Raw genomic sequence first — 23,265 nt, forward strand, 5'->3', positions numbered from 1 at the left:
AGTAAATATAGAATAAACACCGACACATTTTTTAACCAGCTATTTATTCTCGAAGTATAGATACATATGACACAATAAAATGGTGTAATGGGCCATCTTCACGATTGAATGCAGAGTTTTTGGCTTTTAATTTAATTATTTCAATCGACTCTCTTAAATTGAGTTTGTGCCTGCTAGTGTGTTGTTTAGTTAGCTTAACATCCTGTATTTTAATTGTATGACTCCGATTGTGGGTGTGTTCGGCCAAAGCCGATTTCGTGAATCTATTAAGTCTTATGTCGGCTTCGTGTTCTTTAATTCTTAATGATAGATTTCTTCGAGTTTGGCCTATTGTGTAAAAGTGATTCGTATCTCTTTCAACTATGTATTCTGTACAAGTTTTAGCCAGAAAGTGGTAACAATCGAGTTCTTACACTTAGTGGCCAATCGAAAAAAGGAAAATATAATACGAAGATAGCGCAAAGCGATTTCAAGCAGTTGCCAGACACTTTGAACCTGCAAGGATTGTACAATACTTCAGAAGTGTAACTCATAACGTAGCTTTCTAATTTCTTGTACTTTTTACTATGTATTAAAAATAAAACATTTTGTTATTGCACCAGCTTGTCTTACACCGAAATGTCTTTGCACCGAAAGGTCCTTCCACTAAGATGGCTACCCCAAAATGTCTTACACCAAAATGTAGTACACCGAAATATCCGGATTACCTACTTATAATAGTAATAATAATAGTAATAATAGCAAAAAGCCCAAGGAACCACACAGGTTTAAATCAACCAGTGATTTTTGAAGCCGGTTACCGGTGGCCGGGTAAAATATAAAAATATTTCAAAAGATTAGATATGTGACAGAAAAATTCTTTAAATATCGGAAGGTAGCTGTTTTGAACTGATTTGTATACCTTCTCCGAAACCCCGGAAAATTATCTGGTCAAGCGCGTTGCGAACAGATGGAAATCGTGATCCGCGGAAGAAAATTAAAAAACCTGCGGAATTCAAAGCCATTCTACGATATTACCCCTTTAAGGGGACTAGTCCCTAGGAGGGGTATTACAATCACCGTGTCTGTCCGTCTGTGCTGCAAAATTATTCTAAAACGCCTTTACTTCCAACACCACGTATCTCATATTTTGGCGATTTGTGTACATAGTTATGCGGTTACGTGGTTTTGGAAATACCGGAGCGCTTTTTAACGAAATCCATTCGTGTGTATTGTGTTGTGTCGTTACTCGTATCATATTCGTATATGATTTGTGTGGTTGTGTTTTGTATGTACTGAGTAGCTACTCTCCAACTTCTACTGGTCATTGACAAATGGCGGGGTTTCCACAAAATGTTTACGGTATACGTCTTATTGTCATTATGCGATAGTATCGAGCGGGATTCGAAACCAAGCCCTCCTGTATGTAAGATGAGCGTTCTACCACAGAACCATCGATTTATGTTACGCTTCACTGACCATAAGAAACTCAGCTTACGAGGAAGAGTATATTAATCAAGTCTTACATTTTTATACGTATTAAATTAAAAAGGTCCAATATTGTTTAAGTGCGGTTGTGACACGCCTTTTTTCTTTCAACTTTCTTCTTGAGATTTCATTGGACGCGAAGTCACATGTCGCATTACGTCAACAGGGAAAGTTCAAATTCCACCCCCTCACTCTGATTGGTGGTTGTTAGGTCATAGAATGACACCAGGTGAGTCAGAGGCTTTAATCGCCATCTATGCGACCCCGAAGGACCAAGTTCAGTTCAGCTTAAGTTTAGCTTATTTTTTGCCCCATGTTGGCTGTCAGTAGAAGGAAAGTTAGGTCGACCCGTCAGTCCCAGGATCGAGGATCGAGGATCCAGGATTTAAGGGGTGAAATGGGGGTAAAATCGTCGAAAAGTCAATGTATTTATGATATTTCTCGCGACAATTTGTTTTTTCGTATATCAACATATTGTGTTCAGGCCAGCTTGTTCATATATCTCCGCTTATCTCGAAAGACACTTGAAAGTATATCTTATCAAGTTTTATCGTACGTAATAAGATGAAATGATGTTAAAATTTATAACCTAGGAGATAGCACGCGTGCGCGGATTACCCGGGAGGCGCGGTTAATTTGAATTTAAGAGTGTTTTGACGTAATGGAATATTCGTTGTTAAAGTAGAATGGAAATATTTTTAAACTTCATTTTAATAACATTATCACGTAAGTGGTACTTAAATATACTTGGCACTTGAACCTACGGGGACGCGGTTAATTTGAATTTAAAACATGGAGTGTTTTGACGTCATTGAATATTCGCTGTTAAAATGACGTAGAATGGAAATATTTTTAAATTTCATTTTAATATCATTGTAGTACTTAAATACGCTTGGCACTTGAACGAGTATTTCAAACGAATATCTAAAGTTTAAGTATGAGAAACGTATCATTCTCAAATGATACTTGAATATCCTATAAAAGGGTTGTATAGGGTTGTGGGAGGTCATTCCACGGTTAACTGCGGTAGCTATATTCAAGATGCCTAAATCAAATTTAAATCGGCATGTTAGAGAAGTACACGGTGATAGACATAAGTTTATCTGTGAAGTATGTGGTAAGACTGTTGCTAGATTGGAATATTTTAAGAACCATCAACGAACTCATGACTTGAACGCACCCGGCCCTTCCGAACCTATGAACCTGTCTCGCACACCGTCGCCAATGCAACGTTCGCCATCACCAACCCGTCCACCGTCACCTAGTTTGCTTCAAGACATTCAATTGGAATCTACCCGTACACAGCCATCTACATCAGCTTTACCCGACAACCTAACACCATCACCTGTTCCCGCCTCACCAATACTTGATGAAACACCACCAGCATCCCCAAGTATGGTCCAAGCCTTGAATGATACGCTAGCCTCTATCCGTTACAATGCTGAAGACTATGATATTGATGCAGGGATGTTTATTGGACGTTACCGAGCCGCTTTCCGTAAATTTCTAATGGAAAGACTGGCTAGTAAACGTGGAATTAAGTGGTTCCTACTCGTAAGATCTGTGTATATGAGACCTTTAAGAGGTGTGGAACAAAGAGCGGAAGTACGACCCTATTTCCGGAGCACTATGCAAACAACATTAACGCCCGACGTCATTGAAAGCCAGCTGAATGACTGCATTGAAACAATACAGTCAGCAGCGGAAAACTTTGAAGCGACAGGTATATGTACTAAAATTTATAAGTTATATTTTGAACTAAAACATTTTTGATAGGATCGGGTTGGGTAATTGATCGTATTCTGTATGTAGAATTAAATGTAGCATCTTACCAGCCGTTACGGGGGTCATCGTATATGGAACTACCTGAAAAACTATCTCAACGTCGTGCGATTCTTAATATTAGAAACGAAAATGATGAGAAATGTTTTCTCTGGTCAATTCTAGCTAAACTTCACCCAGTTCCTTGGACTCAAAACCCTCACCGTGTTACCAAATATAGACCTTATGAAAATGAAATTGATACCAGTGGCATATCTTTTCCTTTCAAATTAAACTCAACCGAGCTTAAAAAATTTGAATTTACTAATAATTTATCAATATCTGTGTTTGGCTTCTCGGGAGATATATTCCCTCTTTACGTAAGCGCCAACAAGTGTTGTAAGGAAAGGGAGGTTGATCTGCTATACATCACCGATGAAACTAAAGATATTGACGATGGGAATAGACATTACTGTCTTATACGAGACCTAGGAAAACTGCTACAGCATCTAACAAAAAACAGAAGCACAAGTTATTACTGCAGGTAATTTAGTTTCCAATATATTAGTTTGCAATCTACTAATTATTTTCTGTATTAGAATGTGTCTTCACCGATTCAGTGGAAATAACGCGAAACAGCGACGTGATTTGCATATCGAAGAATGCGCCACCCACGGCGTCCAAAAAAACAGTTTTCCCTACCAAGAAGAAGACTGTTTATTTTGATAAATATGAGTGGACGGGAAAAGTAAAAATAAAAATTATTTAATTTAACTCTTAATGAAATGAAATTATTAGGTGCAGTATGTATTTTACGCCGATTTTGAAGCAATCCTACCGAGAGTTCAAGGATGTGATCTAGATCCTGATATAAATACCAGCAAAGTAAACATGCATATCAGCTGCGCGTATTCGTGGGTGCTTGTTGGACCTAACGGTAAGTTATTTGGCAAAATTCCCTTTTAGATATATTTTAAGAGAACACTTATAGGTGTACCTGTTCGAACCGATTGCTATCGAGGTCAAGATGCAACTCGCAGGTTTCTGGAGTCTATTCTGGAATTAGAGAAGGAGTTGATGGAACTCATTGAGACCAATGTACCAATGATTATTACCCTGGAGGAGGAGGAATAGTTTCATGCTGCTACGCATTGCTACATTTGTCAGAAACAGCTAAATCAGGGAAATATGCCCGCTGTTCGAGATCATTGTCATTTCACTGGGAAATACAGGGGGCCAGCGCATAGCCTCTGTAATCTTCAAAAGAAAGTTCCAGAATTTATCCCTATTTTCCTTCATAACCTTAACAGGTGAATTTATCAAGTTAATTAACCAGGAAATAAACCTAATAATAATAAATCTTCATAGATACGATTTACATCTTATATGTCAGGAGATTGGTCATTTTAAGGAACAGACACTTGACTGTATTCCTTCCACTAGCGAAAATTATATTTCACTCAAACTAGGTAAAATATATTTAATTATGAATTTAACCTTAACAGTAATTTTATTATTATTTTTAGGGATATTTCGGTTTTTAGACTCTTATCGATTTCTAAGCGATAGCCTCGATGCTCTAGTATCTAATCTCGTTTTGGAAGGAGCCAGTAAATTTCAGATTGTTAAGAAATATTTTGAAAGTGATAAAGTTCAACTGCTTTTGCGGAAAGGAGTCTACCCGTACGAGTATATGGACGATGAAAAGAAATTTGACGAGACGATGCTGCCACCTAGAGAAGCGTTTTTCAGTTCATTGAAAAATCAAAATATTTTAGAATCTGATTATTTACACGCCCAAAATGTTTGGACAGCGTTTAATATTCAAACATTAGGTAAAATTACTATAGTATAAATATTTCAAATATCTTAACCTCGGTTTTCGTAGGGGAATACACCGACCTCTATGTGAAAAGCGATGCGTTGCTCTTAGCCGACGTTTTTGAAAATTTTAGAACATTATCTATAACTCATTATAAATTAGATCCCGCTCACGCTTACACCGCACCAGGTTTAGCCTGGCAAGCAGCTTTGAAGATGACCGATGTTCGCCTCGATCTCATACTTGATATAGATCAACACTTATTTATTGAAAAGGGTAACGCTTTTTGATATTTTAAATATTATTGTATTTACATTGAATTTTTAGGTATTCGAGGCGGTGTTTCAATGATCTCAACTCGTTATTCTGAAGCGAATAACAAATATATGCCCGACACATATGATTCGTCTAAAAGAGCAGTTATATATGCTATTTAGGTAATTTACATTTTTTTTTTAAAAAAAATTTTTTTTTAATTTTTTTTTATTTTAATTATATTAATTAACTTAATTTAACTTAATTGAAGATGCTAATAATTTGTACGGTGCTGTTATGTGTGAACCACTACCGCTAGGCGACTTCCAGTGGGTTCAGGAGGATGATTTGCAAACACTCTGTGAAAATATTCTGAGTATTCCCAATAACGTTGAAAACGGATACATTTTAGAGGTAAATAACAAGTGTTATAATTATTGAATTATATTTTTAAAGAATTGTTTCCTTTGCAGGTGGATCTTGAATATCCTCCAGAGTTGCATGACTTACATAACGATCTCCCAGTAGCGGCGGAATCTAAAGTTATTACACATGATATGCTATCTCCATACTCCAAAGATCTCTTAGGAAAATTAAATATTAAGGAGAATCAAAGTCTACCAAAACTTCTTCCTAATTTAAATCATAAAGAGAAATACATAGTACATTACCGCAATTTAAAATATTATGTAGAATTAGGTTTGAAAATAACCAAGGTTCATCGAGCTCTAACCTTCACTCAAGGGAAATGGTTAGAAAAATATGTTAAATTCAACACTGAACAGAGGAAATTATCCAAGAGCTCATTTGAAAAGAATTTCTGGAAACTTATGGTTAACTCTGTTTTCGGGTAAATCAATTTAAATAATTTATTGCTGTTTTTTCCCTTACTTCATTTAATTCTTTAGAAAAACAATGGAAAATTTACGGAAGCATATAAATTTCGAGTTGATTCATAAACCAGAAAGAATGTTAAAAGTTACAAGTTCCCCGCAGTTTGAACACTTTACCATCTTTAATGAAGAGTTAGCCGGCGCTCATAAGAAGAGAGCTAAAATTGTTCTTAACCGGCCTATATTTACCGGATTCACCATTCTAGATTTATCCAAGGAGCTCATGTATCGGTTCCATTATGGATTCATAAAAAATACGTACGGGGACAAAGCATCACTATTATTTACAGACACTGGTAATTTAATTTAATATGCATTTTTTATTTAAATAGTACTAATATATAAAATATTTACAGACAGTCTAATGTACAACATTAAGACGGATGATGTTTATAAAGACTTTGAAGTTCATAAAAACCGCTTTGACTTCTCTGATTATCCACCTTCGCATTTCCTTCATTCTAATCAGAATAAAAAAGCTCTCGGTTATTTTAAAGACGAGACAAATTCGCAGTTAATTCAAAGCTTTGTAGGACTTCGTCCAAAGCTTTATTCTATTAAATTGTACGGGGAGTCTAAGACCGCTGAAGAGATAGAAAAGGAGTTGCGATTGGGGAAATCTTTAGAGTCAATTTTAAACCATAAAAAGGTTTGTAAGGGCGTTGCCATGAACGTTATTAGAAACGTCATCCGCCACGAAGACTATGAACGTTGTCTTTTTAATCAAGAAACCATGTCAGCCGAGATGATGCGTATAGCTAGTTTCAAGCATGAGCTATTTACTTTAAATACTAGAAAACTTTGTTTATCACCAAATGATGATAAGAGATATATTCTACCCTGCGGGGTTCGTACATTAGCGCACGGTCATAAAGATATTGAAAAATTATAATGAATGCTTGTATTTATGTATATATATAAAAAAAACTGCTATTGCTATAAATTGTAAAAAATAATTTTATTGAATACATTTTGCACATAAACTCTTTAATCATTTTATCGTTTACATATTTATCTTTCTTAAACCTAGACACAATGTTATACATTTCTATTCCTTTACACCTGTTTATAGCAAAATAGATACAGAATGCTCCACACGTATTACTAGAATTACTCTGTAATTGATTAGAATTAAAAGTTACAGTTTTACTGTTTCGTTCAATAAAGTCATTAAATTTAAAATAATCTGGCGGGTTTCCAAAGGAATCCATGAATTCACAATTTTTATGTTTAGAAAAATATATTAGAACCCAGTGTTCTCCAGGTTCAGCATTCGTATCGGTATTTACAATAAATAGAGAAGGGAATATTTTTACGTATTTAGGTAGCTTGTCAGCCGCGAACACGCCTTGAAATATACTTTTAGTACTTAAATCTTTTTCAAGAATTTTAGTTATCTGTAGCGAATCCATTAATTACTGTAATCGAAAATCACGGTTCGATTTTTATCAATTTCAATCAAATTTTGAAACTCGGCGTAAATTAGAATGGAAATCGTCTCCGGTAACGGTTTTGCAAATTTTAATTCTAATCTCAGGTTACTGTTTTTTACAAGATGCAAGTGATTAGCGTTGTTATTAAGATCCGAGGTTAAATTGTACACGAATAAACAATTTCCGTTAGGGTAATCTTCCCGACTTATCTGATTCCCTTCATCTACGTTCCACTGATTAGTTTGAATGAAAAGATTGCAATACGCTTGAATATATAGATTTTCCTCAAAGTTTAGAGATAACGCCTTATGAGGGACGCTGCTACCGTCAATGTACAATCCAATGCTTGATAAATCGAAATGTTGAAAGTTGTACGGGGATTTTTTCAAATCTCCTAGAAACGCTTTTTGTTCCACAAACCCGATAACAACTTTCTTAGGTGCTTGTCCGGTAAATAAATGATCTTGCACACTAGCCATAAGACCAGCGGGTATAGAAAATGAGGTGCACTCCGAACGAGTTACACGATATTTAGCGGTTCCATATTGTAACGCCTTGGCTTGAGCGAGCGATAGTTCCGGTATCACTTTAACTTTCCTCAGATAAAGGGAAGCTGATAAAATCTCCACTTTACATTTTACGTCGGAATGAACGCAAAAAGCTGCTCTATTTTTATCGAATTTAAATTTCAAATCAACCATATTTAATAAAAAGCGTGGTTGTTGACATAAATCAGTATGGACTACGCCTAACAAGTCAATCGCCCCTTTTTGCGCTAAACTCGCTCGTTTAGAGAAACCATCGTTATCGAAAAATGAATCGATCTTTCCAGGCGTATCCCGATAGAAAAGTGAACTCGTTAAATAACTTTTTTTCGCAGAATCTCCGAACGTTAATAAAGTTTGTATCATACTTTTATAAGCGTAATTTTGACTGGAAGGTGTTACTGATCTTTCATTAAGAAATACGTGGACGTCGCTAAAAAGCGAATGAAGAAACAAATTCTCGGGGGCGATATTGTCGGCTGGAGTTCCGGCGGCCCCACCCGCAACACCTGGAACCGCGGGTTGCGGTAGTTGACCTTATCTTTAGTTACCTTAACTCGAACGTGCAACAAAGTTTGTGAAAGGTCTATATACGTTTCAGAGTTGCCGTTGATAGAAAATGTAATTGATGCGTTATCAACTATATTTGATATTGGATTATACTCAACCCATTCTCCACCAATAATCGAAGATTGTGTCATAGGTACTTGAAACAAATCTAGCTCGGAATTTATACACTCAACTGAGTGCGGGTGTAAAAGGGACATTATGAGAATATATCGGAACGTTTAGGGAACCGTCCTTTCGCTATCCTGCTTGCTGTTGAAATGGCGCTTTTCGACTGAGTTCGTTTCCTTTTATTTCCGGAACCCGTCATTCTTTTAAAATGATCCGTAGCTGAAGATGTTAGTCTCATGGCTTCATCAGCTGCTGAAGCTAAAGTTTCCCTTCCAGCGTTAATAGAATGCGATTTAAGCGCTGTTTTAATTGGGACTCCGCTAACAACATCGGTCGCTACTTTCGCTCCGGTACTTAAAAGTGTTTTTCCCAAGTAAGAAGCGCCTTTCTTCAGTAAAGGTACCGCGAATCTAAACGCTGAAGATAATATATTTCCTAGTCCATGTCCTCTTTGCACAGCTAAACCTCTATATACAGGTATTCCACCGAAACCAACCTGGTTTAAATAGTAACTTTCATAATCAGTTCTTGAAGGTGAATATTCAGACCTCATGATGTTAACTGTTCGCTCTCTTAAGCTAGAATGAGGGTGTGTCCTGAATGATTAAAGGTTTATAGTGAAGTCCACATTTTACGGGGTTTAAAATGTAATACAACGTGAGCTTTTCCACTATGAAACTGTATTGGCTCACCTAAATCATCTGTTATATAAATCTCTATAGTCTTAATATTATTACACACGACTGGTAGGTAATGAGGTTGTGAAAATATTTTTGTAGTTGTTTTCCCATTAGACTCGGCTTTCTCTTCGACGCTTATGATTCTTAATAGAGGTGCTAAACTATCCCCAACAACGCTATTTTCAACCAGATCAGAATAAACGAATAAGGAATGTAACCCAGCGTTCATATCAACTGGGTAGGGGGTTATCATTGAATTTAAAATGGTGAAATCATTATCTCTTCTATCCTTAAAACCTAGTAAAATCGATAGATCGGGGCCAATTACAGCTCTGATTTTCGGTTGCAATTTAACTTTAATTCGATTAGAATAATTTAAATGAGCAAATGTAACTTGTTCTTCTTGGTTGTGGACGTTCATAACATGTAATAGTTCTTCCGGAGTTTTATAAAAACCCGCGGGAACTTCAATTATTTTATCATATTCGAGAGGGTCTTTAACTAGAGGGTTATCAGTCATTTTATCATATTCGAGAGGGTCTTTAATAACCAATAGATTAGGTTTTCGAACGTTATGCCATGTCCGAGGATAGCTTATTTCCGCTAACCCAACTTCGTACTGTTCCTCAAATCTTAACGGTTCAGCTAAATACGTTCGAAATTTACCAACGCTATTATCTTGGTAATATAATGATGAGGAATCTGAAGGTAGCGTTACGTAAAAACTCATTTTAAATCCACTTCTTGTATCCAAGAATTAAATGTAGGGTCGTAATCTTGCCACTTGACATACAGTTCTACGCGGCCGTCCGATTTTTTCCTCTTTTTTATTACTTTTTCGATTATGAAGTAACAGTCTTTTAAATCTCGACCAACAATCTGAACCTCCTCTCGATAGAATACTCCTAAAATGGGGTTAGAATTTAAATCCATCAGCTTATATACAGGTGGGTCACGTGGTAGTCTCTCAGCTATTTTAAACAATTCTGTAGTAAAATTCGGGTTATATTTCTTAACGAAAATTGAAAAATTTCTACTTATTCTACAAATATCTCCAATTTCAAACGCGTATGTTAACGGAGGAGAAAAATTTACCGAACCGTTAAGATTTTTCCATATTTTAGCAGAGTTATCTAGAGTAACTTCCGCGGGTTTACATTTAATTGATCTGTGATAACTATTGTTATAAGCGTTTATAATATCATCTAAAACGTCGATATATTTAAGGGTGTTATTCTGCGTGAAATAGCGATATAAACGAGATTTAAAACTTCTAATGAATCTTTCAATAATGGACGCTTTCATTTCCGATCGGGTAGCTTCTGAAAATCTGCCAAGTCCGCTTGCCACTGTTCGTCAATTCCATAAACAATAGTTTGATTTCGTTTGAATCGTCTTCTAGCAGGTTTATGCAGCGTATATGTATCCTGCTTTATTAGAAATTGTTTTACTTTTTCCAATGAAACCTTTAAACCTTTATGTCGAGCTGAATTATAGAGCGCTCGAACTCCAGCGAATGACCCTGGGTCTGCGGGGTTAGTATAGATCTGCTCAAGTTCTTTCTCCATATTGGGTAATATTTTGATGTAATGGCATGTAACGCCAAAAAAGGAAATTAAATAATTCTAATATTATAATAACTATGATAATTAATACAGCTGTGATAATTTTCGGTGATTTTGAAAATGATTGTGATAAATAGGCTAAAAGTCTTAAAGAGACCGTTTCTGTACAACCTTCCATTGTAGGCTTATACTATGAAATGAGAACAAAATTATCAGGTTAATATATTTTATTTAGTATGTATCCAAGATCTTAGAGGACTAGGTGAAGATGATGATAACATTGAACTACTTGGTGGTGTATGAAATACAGCGAATGTTATTAACAGTGTCAATCTTACAGGATTTTTAATTAAACGTTTTGAAATATTTGACTTATGAATGCCCTCGTAAAACTCTGTAACTCCTATAGGATCAATCGCTTTTCCCGGCGTTTTTCTCACAGCGTCATACAAAAGATCGATTATATTAGATCCTCCAATCACTTGTCCTCGAATAGAAAGCTCTCCTGAGTTAGCCCATCTAATATATCTCGGATCTTCCGTAGTCGCTCGGTATAATGAAATCGCATCACTAACATAAGTTGCAGGTAGATAATAAGATATTTGCGCGAACCAGGTTTTAGGCCGTTCAGAGTTTTCAATAACGGGAGAGATTTGCTCTTTACGTACTAAGTTAACCGTCGTTGGAGAGTTTGATTGTATAATGCTAATTTCTCTGATTCGTTTAAATCTGGATTATCTAGAATAGATTTCATTTCATCATCGAGTGTCTTCTCTTTTTGAAGTTCAGGTGTTTCTTCTGTTTTGGAAGGTGGAGTGTTTTTTAATCTCTCCATTACATCTTCAGGTACTAGAAGCATTTTTCGAGCCATCATCGGTTTATAGCTCGGCTAATTGCACTTCCGGCGACTGAGCTAACGATAGATAGCAGTGGCGCTAATAAAAATGGAAGAAAACCACCTTTTTGTACCAGTATCTTTCGTCGTTTTGATATAGGGTTCTTCTTCGACACGTTTCGTATAACTGCGCTATGTTTCTTTAACCGCTTACGATGACGTTCTGACAGTTCAATTGTTCCGTGTAATACATTTATACAACATTCAACGAGAGCCAGTATAGCTTCCTTGCTAGCGTATTTAATAGCTGTCTTTCTCTGATTTAGATTACAGGATGTCAGGAAACGTAGAAAGTCTAGGTTTTCCTTTACTCGTTTTGAGACATCCATTTAGAGATTTTCTTAGCCTTTCTTAAAGCGCAATGAACAGTTTCGGAATGAAAAGGGCAGTTTAATTCAACGTCTTCTAGTTCTGATAATTTAGGACAGCCGGTATCTTCGATGTTAGTTACTGGAACACCGAGGAGTGTCGATAATACTGCAGCTTTTTCTAAACCTTTGGTGAAAAACGAAGTAGCTTTTTCCGCTATCTGATTGCAAATGTCACGTCTCGTTCTGTAAGGACGTTCGCCGTCATCCCATCGAAGATGACAAATGTTATGAGATATCCATCTGCATTGTCTTTTATTTTCGTTTGAAAGCTCTTTGAAAGGGCATGGAGATTTGAAAGTAAACACTTCCGATTCTTCAGTTTCTAATACTACGTAAGCTAATTCTTTAATAATCCACTCTCGATTAACCCTAAAAAAATTCCCTTCTATAATACACTTCATTTTGGAAAAAAGACAGCCGATTCTTCACCCGGTATTAAACCTGTTCGTAGTAAATACTGATCTGGGGTGTGAGGTTTCAAGTCAACTAATAAATACCCAAATTTCCGTGACGTAGCTTGTTGAAACGCATCAATAACGTATTTGCTATTGGTTGGAGATATCTGCCTCGCGAGATGATAAATTGTTGATTTATCTCGTGGTGATTTAAAAATAAATAGATAATGAGCATTTAAATTTAAAGTTCTTATTTCTTTTCCGGGATAATAAAGGTTTTGCATTAAAATTAGTACGGAGGTGTTTCTGTGATGAGATCCACGAATAAATAAATTAGTTACATCTTTATTATTAGATATCTCGCATAATAAATCGTCTAAAATAACTAAATTCCTAATTTGCGGGTTTAATATATTAACATCGAGTAACCCTTCGTGAAACTCGACTGAAAGTGTGTGTTCTAATATTGATTGAAATAGTTTCGGTTGATACTCGGTATAACACCATATTATCCTCTCCGGAGGAGGGGATATGCAGGTCTTCTTATATTGAATCAACCGTCCCACCAGGAATGACTTTTCGCATTGGGTGGACCCGGCTACAAGCCCATTCATTGGATGTTGTAAGCTTAAATCCATAATGGTAAATGAGAATCGGAACATTAGTGCAATCAATTATATTAGTTTTTTAACAAGTTTTTAGCATTGCATATTATTAGTGACATTATATTATTTAAAATTTCTTTCGACAATTCACAGCGAATAGTAAACATTTCAATAATATTTTCACAATCTACCGACATAATTATTTCATAAAAATGCAAATCTACACGCTTAGAATAATCCGTCATGATACAATCATGCTGGAGTTGAGATGGATGATCAATTTGACAGCCATTGCACGCTTTCTTAAGAGCTTCGTGTAATTGTTTAATTACAACGTTAGTTATCGCCTCCTTTATTTCCTTGATTTTCTTTAAACACTTCTGAATAGACTCGTACTGGTCGAGGAAATTCAACCAAGAAGATTGAGCGAAAGCTACCCCCCTCTTTAGTCGGTAACAGTTTTACATAGTTTACTCCATAACCATGGTACATTTGTCTAACATCTAAAACCTTTTGTTGGGCAAATCTATGAACCGAAAACCGTTTGGTTTCAGAACCTGCGAAAACCCACGAAGTTTCAGCTTCGTTATTGAAATAAGCTTCAATGGCATCTTTCTTTGTCCATAGCTCTTGCAGTTCCGCTTCTGTTAGTTTGATACCCTTTGTTAAATCTAATAGACCGCAGTAGATGGTTTCATCTGCATAAACGATTAACCCTTTGTCAGCAGACACAGGAAATGAACAATTCCTATAAAATAAATACATTAAGACAAAGTTAAGAATTATCACTGAGTATTCCTACTTACATTTTAAGGTTCCTCGGAGTCACTTCCAATACAATTCAGATGGTGAACTTTCTAAATATGGTCTTACTATTATACGGTTTTCCCTTTTTATACTCTGAAATTATTTATCTTCGATATCTTATTTATTAAAATGGGGTTTAAAATTAATTCCATTCTACGTATACGCATTTTGAAGTGTATCGCGTTACGTATATAGGAATTTACCCGGTCCTCATACGGAATCATGTGTACAATTACAATACTTGAGAACGATACGTTTCTCATACTTAAACTTGAAATATTCGTTTGAAATACTCGTGAGATAGGTTCAAGTGTCAAGTATATTTAAGTACCACTTACGTGATAATGATATTAAAATGAAGTTTAAAAATATTTCCATTCTACTTTAACAGCGAATATTCCATTACGTCAAAACACTCTTAAATTCAAATTAACCGCGTCCCCCGGGTAATCCACGCACGCGCGCACGCTGCCCAGGTTATCACTTTTACATCATTTCATCTTATTCCGTACGATAAAACGCGATAAGAAATACGATCAAGTACCATATAAGTGTACTCTTGAAATTTGAGATAAGCGGAGATATATGAACAAGCTGGCCTGAACACAATATGTTGATATACGTAAAAACAAATCGTCGCGAAAAAACCCTAAATACATTGACTTTTCGACGATTTTACCCCCATTTCACCCCTTAAATCCTGGATCCTCGATCCTCGATCCTGGGACTGACGGGTCGACCTTACTTTCCTTCTACTGCTGTCTATTGTCATCTGGTAGTTTTCAAAATGGCGTTTCCTGGTGCTGCTGCTGGGATTGTTGCTGCTGCTGCGATTATAGAAAACAGAGAAAGAATTTACAGAAGAACTCGTCGAAATGCATGATAGAGAGATTCTCCTTCAATTTAGAATGATAAAAGAAGACGTTCGTTACTTAATTGATGAGTTAAGACCTCTTTTACTAAAAGAGAGGGTCAACAAGTATTTACATGTAGTTACTGTTGAGCACAAAATCTAGGCTACTCTTCTATTTTATAGTTCTGGGTCTTTCCAAAGATTTGTGGCAACCAATTATGATAATAATATGAGCCAACACTCCGTAAGTCGAGCAATAGAGCGTGTAACAACCGCTATTAATCAAACGCTACAACACTTAATTTCGTATCCTTAACGTGAGAAAATTGTTGAGAATACCAAGTATGTATCCTAAATAGAGTATGCCTTGACAATGTTTTACAATTCTTTATACCTTTACATTTTTGAAGTGGTGCACGCTACCCGATATTCTCGGAGCGGTGGACTGTACGCACATCCGTATGGAGGAGCCCAGATTAAACAGACAAGAATATTTAGATTGCAAAGGCAACTACTCGATCAATGTTCAATTGGTTGTGACGTGCTTTATCACCAGGGCTAAAACCATAGTCGAAAACCCATCAGCAATTGACTCTGTCCAGGGGAACTCGCGTAACTTCACTATTGGCGTTAGCGAGAGAAATCCTAAATTTAGGAGTAAGTGTCTAGGGGTATGCTTACTAGTTAGAGGTAAAGAGAATAGATTGAAGTTTGCAAGATAGATTTAATTTTAAAATAAACATTGATAAAGTTAAACACACAAAGGAACATTTACCGTATATACGATTAACCAATAAAAACAAATTAAAACAAAAACAATACAATTCATAATTCAAACACCAACTAGGGTATTTCTGGGAATTCCCTTAAAATGAAGCCCATAGGGCCCTACAAATAGAACGATACTTAAGATTTTGAGTCCGGTGTCCAACGCCTTGCTTCTCCTGAGAAGGGGGCACGAGCGGTGTGCGCGCACAATTTAGACGTATTCTGGACCTTCTTTATTTCGATCACTTATACCGTCGCGTATAACGCGAATCATCGGTTTCGTGTCGATCACTTATACCGTCCCGTATAACGCAAATCATCGGTACCGAATAGATGATTGACTAAACAAATTTGAATTACTCACACCATCATAGGTGAAGTCACTCACGAGGCTGTTTTTGGTCTCTCTAGAGTTGGTCCTTTTCTCAACTTCGTTAAGATTCCAATTCTGCCTTCCAAAAACGCGGACACCGAGTTTTTACTTGAGGGTCACGTGACCTCTTCATCAGGGTCGGTTTGTGTTCGCCAATCAGTTTCTTTAGTTTTTTTATTGGAATATCTTATTGGCAGAAACTTAGAATACCAGGGGAAACCAAACTTGGTGACCCCCAGGGTCAAAGGTCGGAAACGCGCGCATGCAAGTTATAAAACTTCCGCACTTAGCAAAGCGCAACACACATGGTAAATTTACTACAAAAACAAGTTTAATTGGACACATGTTCTTAAGATTGTAAGGTAGGTTCAAAATACGAACTTTCAAAGAAAACGAACACACATGTGTTCTTAGAATTATACTGGATTTCTTGCAAACTTCAATAGTTATTTTCATTGTAAATAAGTAAAAAGGAAACGAAGGTAAGAAACAGGGACGGATTCTCATAAAGCCCCAAGAGTGGAGACACGTGCGGAACAATGACAAAAGCGAGAACGGGGAGTAAAGGACCCTGGTCATTAGCCCTCTAAACCAATTTAAGGCGACCCTGCCAACACGTCTTGAGGCGAGCGAGCAGAGCGCTGATTGTAAACCTGTCAACCATCATGGGGGTGACCATCGTTCACACATGACGATTGATGGTTTTTAAGAAAAACGAAAATAGGAAACAAATGTTTGGGAAGAACTACTGCATTTCTAAGCTAGAAATAATATAACTGGGGAATATATACGTAGTTAAACTCATTAATTGTGAATATATAAAACTTAAATATTTGGCATTACGAATATATAAAACTTAAATATTTGGCATTACGAATATATAAAACTTAAATATTTGGCATTACGAATATATAAAACTTAAATATTTGGCATTACGAATATATAAAACTTAAATATTTGGCATTACGAATATATAAAACTTAAATATTTGGCATTACGAATATATAAAACTTAAATATTTGGCATTACGAATATATAAAACTTAAATATTTGGCATTACGAATATATAAAACTTAAATATTTGGCATTACGAATATATAAAACTTAAATATTTGGCATTACGAATATATAAAACTTAAATATTTGGCATTACGAATATATAAAACTTAAATATTTGGCATTACGAATATATAAAACTTAAATATTTGGCATTACATGGTACTTTAATAAGGATAGAATATTAACCTGGAATGAAACTAAAATTCTACACTCTTGTAGGTTTCTGATAATGAAACCATAATTTTGGATGCTGTAGTAAATTGGCCTGGATGCGTTCATGACTCTTTTATTTGGTGTCACTGTGGGTTATACCTAGGTCTTCTAACGGTAATCTGGTATCTGTTGCTTTCCAAGATTAACTGGATTATTTTTAATCCGATACTTTTAGCGGATAACATATTTTGTTACTCTAATGGCAGTACGCGGATACGCTTTGCGCTTGTATGACAACCCTAAATGATTTTCACGGGTTGATCAGCTCTTAACCTCTCCGAGGGGACTATGTCCCTTAGGAGGGGCTTTACAATCATCGTGTCTGTCTGTCTGTCTGTGTGTGTGGGTGTGGGTGTGTGTGTGTGTGTCTGTCTGTCTGTATGTGTGTCTATATTCTGCGAACGCGTTACCGGGGCAAAGTCCAAAACGCGTTACCGGAGCAAAGTCGAAAAACCGTTTTTGCAGAACTTTAAAGGTTGGCAAAACCAACGTCTGACGGTAAGGGTTAACCGTTGGTGCGGTTTGGTGCGGTTGTTTTTTTTTTCGTTAATACTCACCGTCGTTACGGTTTCAACCAGACTTGGAATTAACGGGAGTCTTGGGGCCAATGGCTCTTAATAAAAATCAGTGGGCTCTTAAAATAAATCATTCGAACGGGGGTTGCGGGCCACCGGGGCTCTTAATTTAATTAAAAAATATTTATTAAACATTTTACGGAAATTTCTGGAACATATTGATTTGTACGCCGTTTTTGAAACTCTGTTTTCCTACCCTATACGAGAGTGGGATCTAGCGTTACAAATGATTATGTGTGATATTATAATATACTTGCTTGTTTTAAAGTTAATAAATGTTATGTAACTAACGTAACCAATTTTTATTTTTCAATTTTCCCTACCTAATTTTAAATTTTTTCCCCTAATCCCCCCCCCCCCGCTTGGGCCAGTGGCTCTCAATAAAAATAAACTTAAGGGGGTCGGGGGCCCTGCGGGCCCCCGTAAAAAGTATCACTATTTCCAAGTCTGGTTTCAACTTAGTTCCATTGGAAATGTTATTATTGTAATGTGTAGTGTTGGAATGTTGAGTTATGGCGGTTGTGGGTGATGATTTTGTTGTGTTTGCGTTTTGAATGTATGGGTGTTTGCTCTCCAACTTCTTCATACTGACTTTTGGGACGGACCGAGTGCTGAGGGTTACGATATACCAATGGCAGGGTTTCCACCAATTGTTTACGCTATTCGTCTTAGTATCAATTTTGCGATCGCATCGGGCGGGATTCGAACCCGAGCCCTCCTACATGACAGGCGAGTGTTCTACCACAGAACCACCGATACATGTTACGGTTCAAAGAAAATTATAAGCTCAGCTTAAGCGGAATCGTTTATAACAAATTAACAGAGCATTAAATTTCAGTTTTAAAATAGAACGAAATTTCGTGTTCCATTTAAATTATTGCATCGAATGTAACGTCTTCTCTGTTGATTAAAAAGAATGCGCCGCCCAGGATCGAATCCGAGCCCTTCTATATGACAAACGAATGTTCTACCACAGAACCACCGGTGCATATAACGTTTCTTAGAAAATTATTAACTCAGCTTAGCAGAAGAGTATATTAATGGTTTTTAAAGTCTAAATTATTTACGTATGACATTTTAAAGTTCAAATCTTGTTTTTTGTATTTTTTAACTGATCGAGATTACGTTTTTTTGTGTCTAATCTTTGGTATTGTTGGTTTTTTCTGTCTTATATTTGTATCTACTATTTTTTAAGTTTATTTCCTTTTTCCCGCAAAATCGTCCAGTCTTAGAGAAACCTTTAAGAGCGTAAGTCATGCCCAAAAGCTTATCCGGTTTCATTATAATAACGTGAAAAATCGTATTTGTGAATGGTAAGGTGTTGCGCTTCTTGATATTATATTTTCTATTGCTTGATTTCTAAGTATTTGAACTAATTTATTGCTTGACTGCGTTATAATATTTTTCTATGAATTATTTTGTTTCTGAAGTCTGATTGCTTGACTGCGTTATAATATTTTTCTATTCGTTATTTTTATTTTTTGATACTCTAATATTTTAAACTGATAAACTTCTACCGTAAATAGAGTTAAATTCAATTGTGCATTGTTTTAGTAAGTCTAACTCGCTGTTGTAACTACTTAATTTATAATATTCTGAATAAATTATACTCGGTTGTTTCGTCTCAATTATTTTAATTATAATTAAAATTTTATACCGGGCGGGATTGAACCGGGATTACGTTTTTAGTAAATAACTCGGAATTGCGGAGATATATCTTTAAAAGTCATCTCGAAAAATTAATACCGCTAGGGACAATTCTTCCGAGGAGAGGTATATTTTGGCTTGCCAACTTGTTAAATTGTATCTTTAATCCGCGATAACTGCGGATATACTATTTTAATGTATTTTAAAAGATAAAAACATTTTACTAGATGTCTTAAGATAGACAACATGAAGACCAATATATACGCTCTTATCTGATATTTTTTTTTACTATATCTGTGGTCTCATCGGTTACCGAAACCAAATAAAAAAAACCCCCATAGCCGAAGGTCAGATCAAAAAGGGTACAGGTAGCCAAATAAATCAGGTTATTTATCGGAAATATATCTGATATTATATACAGGGTGTTACGGATAAGAGTACCGAAACTTTCTATGGTATTTGAGTAAAAGATGTCTAATAAACATGGGTCCTAAAGTGCTTCGTTTCCGAGATATGGGCTCCCAAAAACTACCCCAAAAAACCGGACAAAGCCTTAACCCTGGCAAAAAATATTCTTCCTTGAACCAAATTGTTTGCATTAAACTATCAATTGTTTTTTATCCATGAGGCGAGATACTTTAATAACAAGTGGCAAAAGTTCATTAATGTAGTTTTAGAAGTAAAATAAGTTTGAAGACAAAGCCATTTTAATTTATTGATACGATTTTAATTATTTAATTTAAAGATAGAAATGTCATAAAAATTCTTAAGGAATGGTTTAAAAATTGTCTCATTCGTTTTGTAGCTAATATGGCACATTGGTCTAGAAACGCTTATTGCACGGACGGGCTCAAGAAAAATGGGTTAGAAGCTCAAAGATTCAACCAGCAGTAGATTCCTAAGAGACTGGGGTCAGATCGACACAAAGTTTAAACATTGTTTTTTTGTGCTTGGCATGTAACCTGGATAGAGGTACAAATAATATTTCGACTGGTTTTACCAAATAGACGAACGATTGAATCTTTGAACTTCTAACATAATAAGCGTTCTCGGACGGGCCATGTTAACCACAGAACGAATTATACAAACTTAAAAGCGTTCTTTTAGAAATCTTATGACATTTGTATCTTTAATTGTGATATTTAAAATCGTTCGTAACGACAAAATGTTTTTATTTTTTTGGGAACCGTGTCAATAAAATTAAAATGGCTTTGTCTTCAAACTCATTTTACTTCTAAAAGGACATTAATGAACTTTTGCCACTTGTTATTAAAGTTTCTCGTCTCACGGATAAAAAAACAATTGATAGTTTAATGAAAACAATTTGGTTCAAGGAAGAATATTGTTTGCCAGATTTAAGGCTGTGTCCGGTTTTTGGGGTAGTGTTTTGGGAGCCCATATCTCGGAAACGAAGCACTTTAGGACCCATGTTTATTAGACATTTTTTACTCATAGAGACCCATAGAATGCATATATAAAGTACTCTTAGCCGTAACACCCTGTATAGTAATCAGTTTGCCTTATTCAGATAATCGTTAATATATGCATTATAATTTGTATTAGTTATGCATATATCCATACAGCTCAACTTGATGCAGCCATTCGTAGAATTGCCAATGAGCACCAAATGGCTCCTGAAGCATTAGCCGCCGCAGAAGAGGGCAATCACTTCCTTCAAGGGGGGGTCGAAGATTGAGGCAAAGCCTAGTTGACCTAAGGGCGGTAGCAGAGGTAGTGTTTAATCTAACAAATCTAGTAGACGCCATAGGTTATAATTATTTCTTTTATTTACCACCCATGAGGTGAAATAAAGGCGCTTTTTTAATGAGGATTCCCCTCATAACACTTAAATATGCTCAGGAATATCAACTGATTCCTAGGTGGAGGTTGAAGACGAGTTATAGTCACCAACATTGCAGAGAGGGGATTGTTGTGCCTCTCTTGAATCGCTTCTAAACGTTCTTGGCTCGCGGCTAAACGCTAGATTGCCTTTCCTGTGCTTGAGTTTGTTTTTTGACTCCTCAAGCACTGCTTTTTGGTTGGCGCTGATGGTTTCAATAATGACCAACAACCTCTTTCCATCAAAAACAATATCGTCAAATGTGGTAGTCACCTTCTCCTTAAATGGAAGTGCTCGTTTCCCGGATTTGTTACCTAAAAAACCATATAGGATTATCGTTGGAGGTGGAACTGTTCCTACCTACGACTGACGACGGCCAAGTCGCCAGAAACTATTGGGGAAAGTATCCTCAATAGTATCGTAGTGGATTCTTCTCAAGTCATGACATGCAGGTAACTGTAGTAGCCTCTTTCGAAGCAATCATTAATTTAACAAAACGTTTACCAGTAGATGCTCCTGAAATGGTAGAAGATGACTGTTGGTGCTGGACCTTTGAGCTTTTTCCAGCTACGTGAGTGTTGTCATCGCAATTAAGGCCTAAGACAAATAAAAAGTTAATGCAACCAATGACTTTGAAGACTTAACATCTTACTACTTACCTCCTGGCTAAAGGTTGACCGAAACTGCTCAAGGACGTTGTCTCTGAAAATAGTAAACAAATTGAAAACAAATTGTTAATTTAAGGACTTTCTAATCCTTACGGTGCATTATCATCTTGATTTTGGACGATTTCAGCTGTTTCGCTTTAAATGGAAATGTTATTATCAATTTGCGTAATTGTCATTGAGTTTTAATTCGAATATATGTAAGTTAGATTAGTTTGACTGAACCAGTTAATCTATCCAAGTTTGTGCAATTCTGTGTTTCACAATTGATAATTACACTTATATTTAAATGACATTCATGGGTCAATATTTTACGGTAAATGTGACTGAAAATTGAAATGACATCGAATATCGATAGAAATGACACAAAATATCGCTGGAACGGACATCGAAAATGGTTTGACATGACATCGAATATCACTTGACATGACATCGAATATCACTGGAAATGACATCGAATATAGCTTGAAATGACATCGAATATCACTTGACATGACACCGAATATCGTTGGAAATGACACCGAATATCGCTGGAAATGACACCGAATATCGCTGGAAATGACACCGAATATCGCTGGAAATTACACCGAATATCGCTGGAAATGACACCGAATATCGCTGGAAAGGACACCGAATATCGCTGGAACGGACATCGAATATCGCTGGAACGGACATCGAATATCGCTGGAACGGACATCGAATATCGCTGGAAATGACAACGAATATCGCTGGAAATGACAACGAATATCGCTGGAAATAACACCGAATATCGCTTTAAAGGACACCGAATATCGATGGAACGGACATCGAAAATCACTTGACATGGCATCGAATATCGCTAGAAATAACACCATATACCCCCGGGCCTTAGACCCCCCCCCCCCCTGTCTTTATTTCAAAAGATATTTGAAATTTTCCTGCAAGTAGTTAACGATGTATCTATTCCACCAGGAATTCCAGCATACGTTACCGAAAGTAATAGTGCTTTAACTCGTTACTCGGTGGGTGTTATCCTCGGTGTTATCTGTGGAATGTCTGCTCCTGAGCCACCTCCCGTTTTCTTAACAAAAACTGAAACCTTGGCTGCAGCTTTTTTGGCT

The 23,265-nt window shown here is 36.3% G+C and overlaps 1 protein-coding gene and 1 long non-coding RNA gene across 2 annotated transcripts; both read left to right on the top strand.

Moving 5' to 3' along the window:
- Positions 1-4,032: 4,032 nt before the first annotated feature.
- Positions 4,033-4,532, top strand: LOC149940403 (uncharacterized). The gene is made up of 2 exons (XR_016481252.1): positions 4,033-4,165; positions 4,220-4,532. It is a non-coding gene; the product is annotated as an uncharacterized LOC149940403 (long non-coding RNA).
- Positions 4,533-4,793: 261 nt separating this feature from the next.
- Positions 4,794-7,094, top strand: LOC149940404 (uncharacterized). The gene is made up of 7 exons (XM_090178240.1): positions 4,794-5,063; positions 5,117-5,326; positions 5,378-5,487; positions 5,577-5,719; positions 5,779-6,155; positions 6,214-6,494; positions 6,555-7,094. The coding sequence occupies exons 4-7, from the start codon at positions 5,603-5,605 to the stop codon at positions 7,088-7,090; spliced, it is 1,311 nt and encodes a 436-aa protein (XP_090034366.1). The 5' UTR covers positions 4,794-5,063; positions 5,117-5,326; positions 5,378-5,487; positions 5,577-5,602; the 3' UTR covers positions 7,091-7,094.
- Positions 7,095-23,265: the final 16,171 nt, after the last annotated feature.

The sequence above is a fragment of the Leiobunum rupestre genome, chromosome 6, assembly GCF_980474605.1.
Source record: "Leiobunum rupestre chromosome 6, qqLeiRupe1.1.hap1, whole genome shotgun sequence".
Taxonomy (NCBI): domain Eukaryota; kingdom Metazoa; phylum Arthropoda; class Arachnida; order Opiliones; family Sclerosomatidae; genus Leiobunum; species Leiobunum rupestre.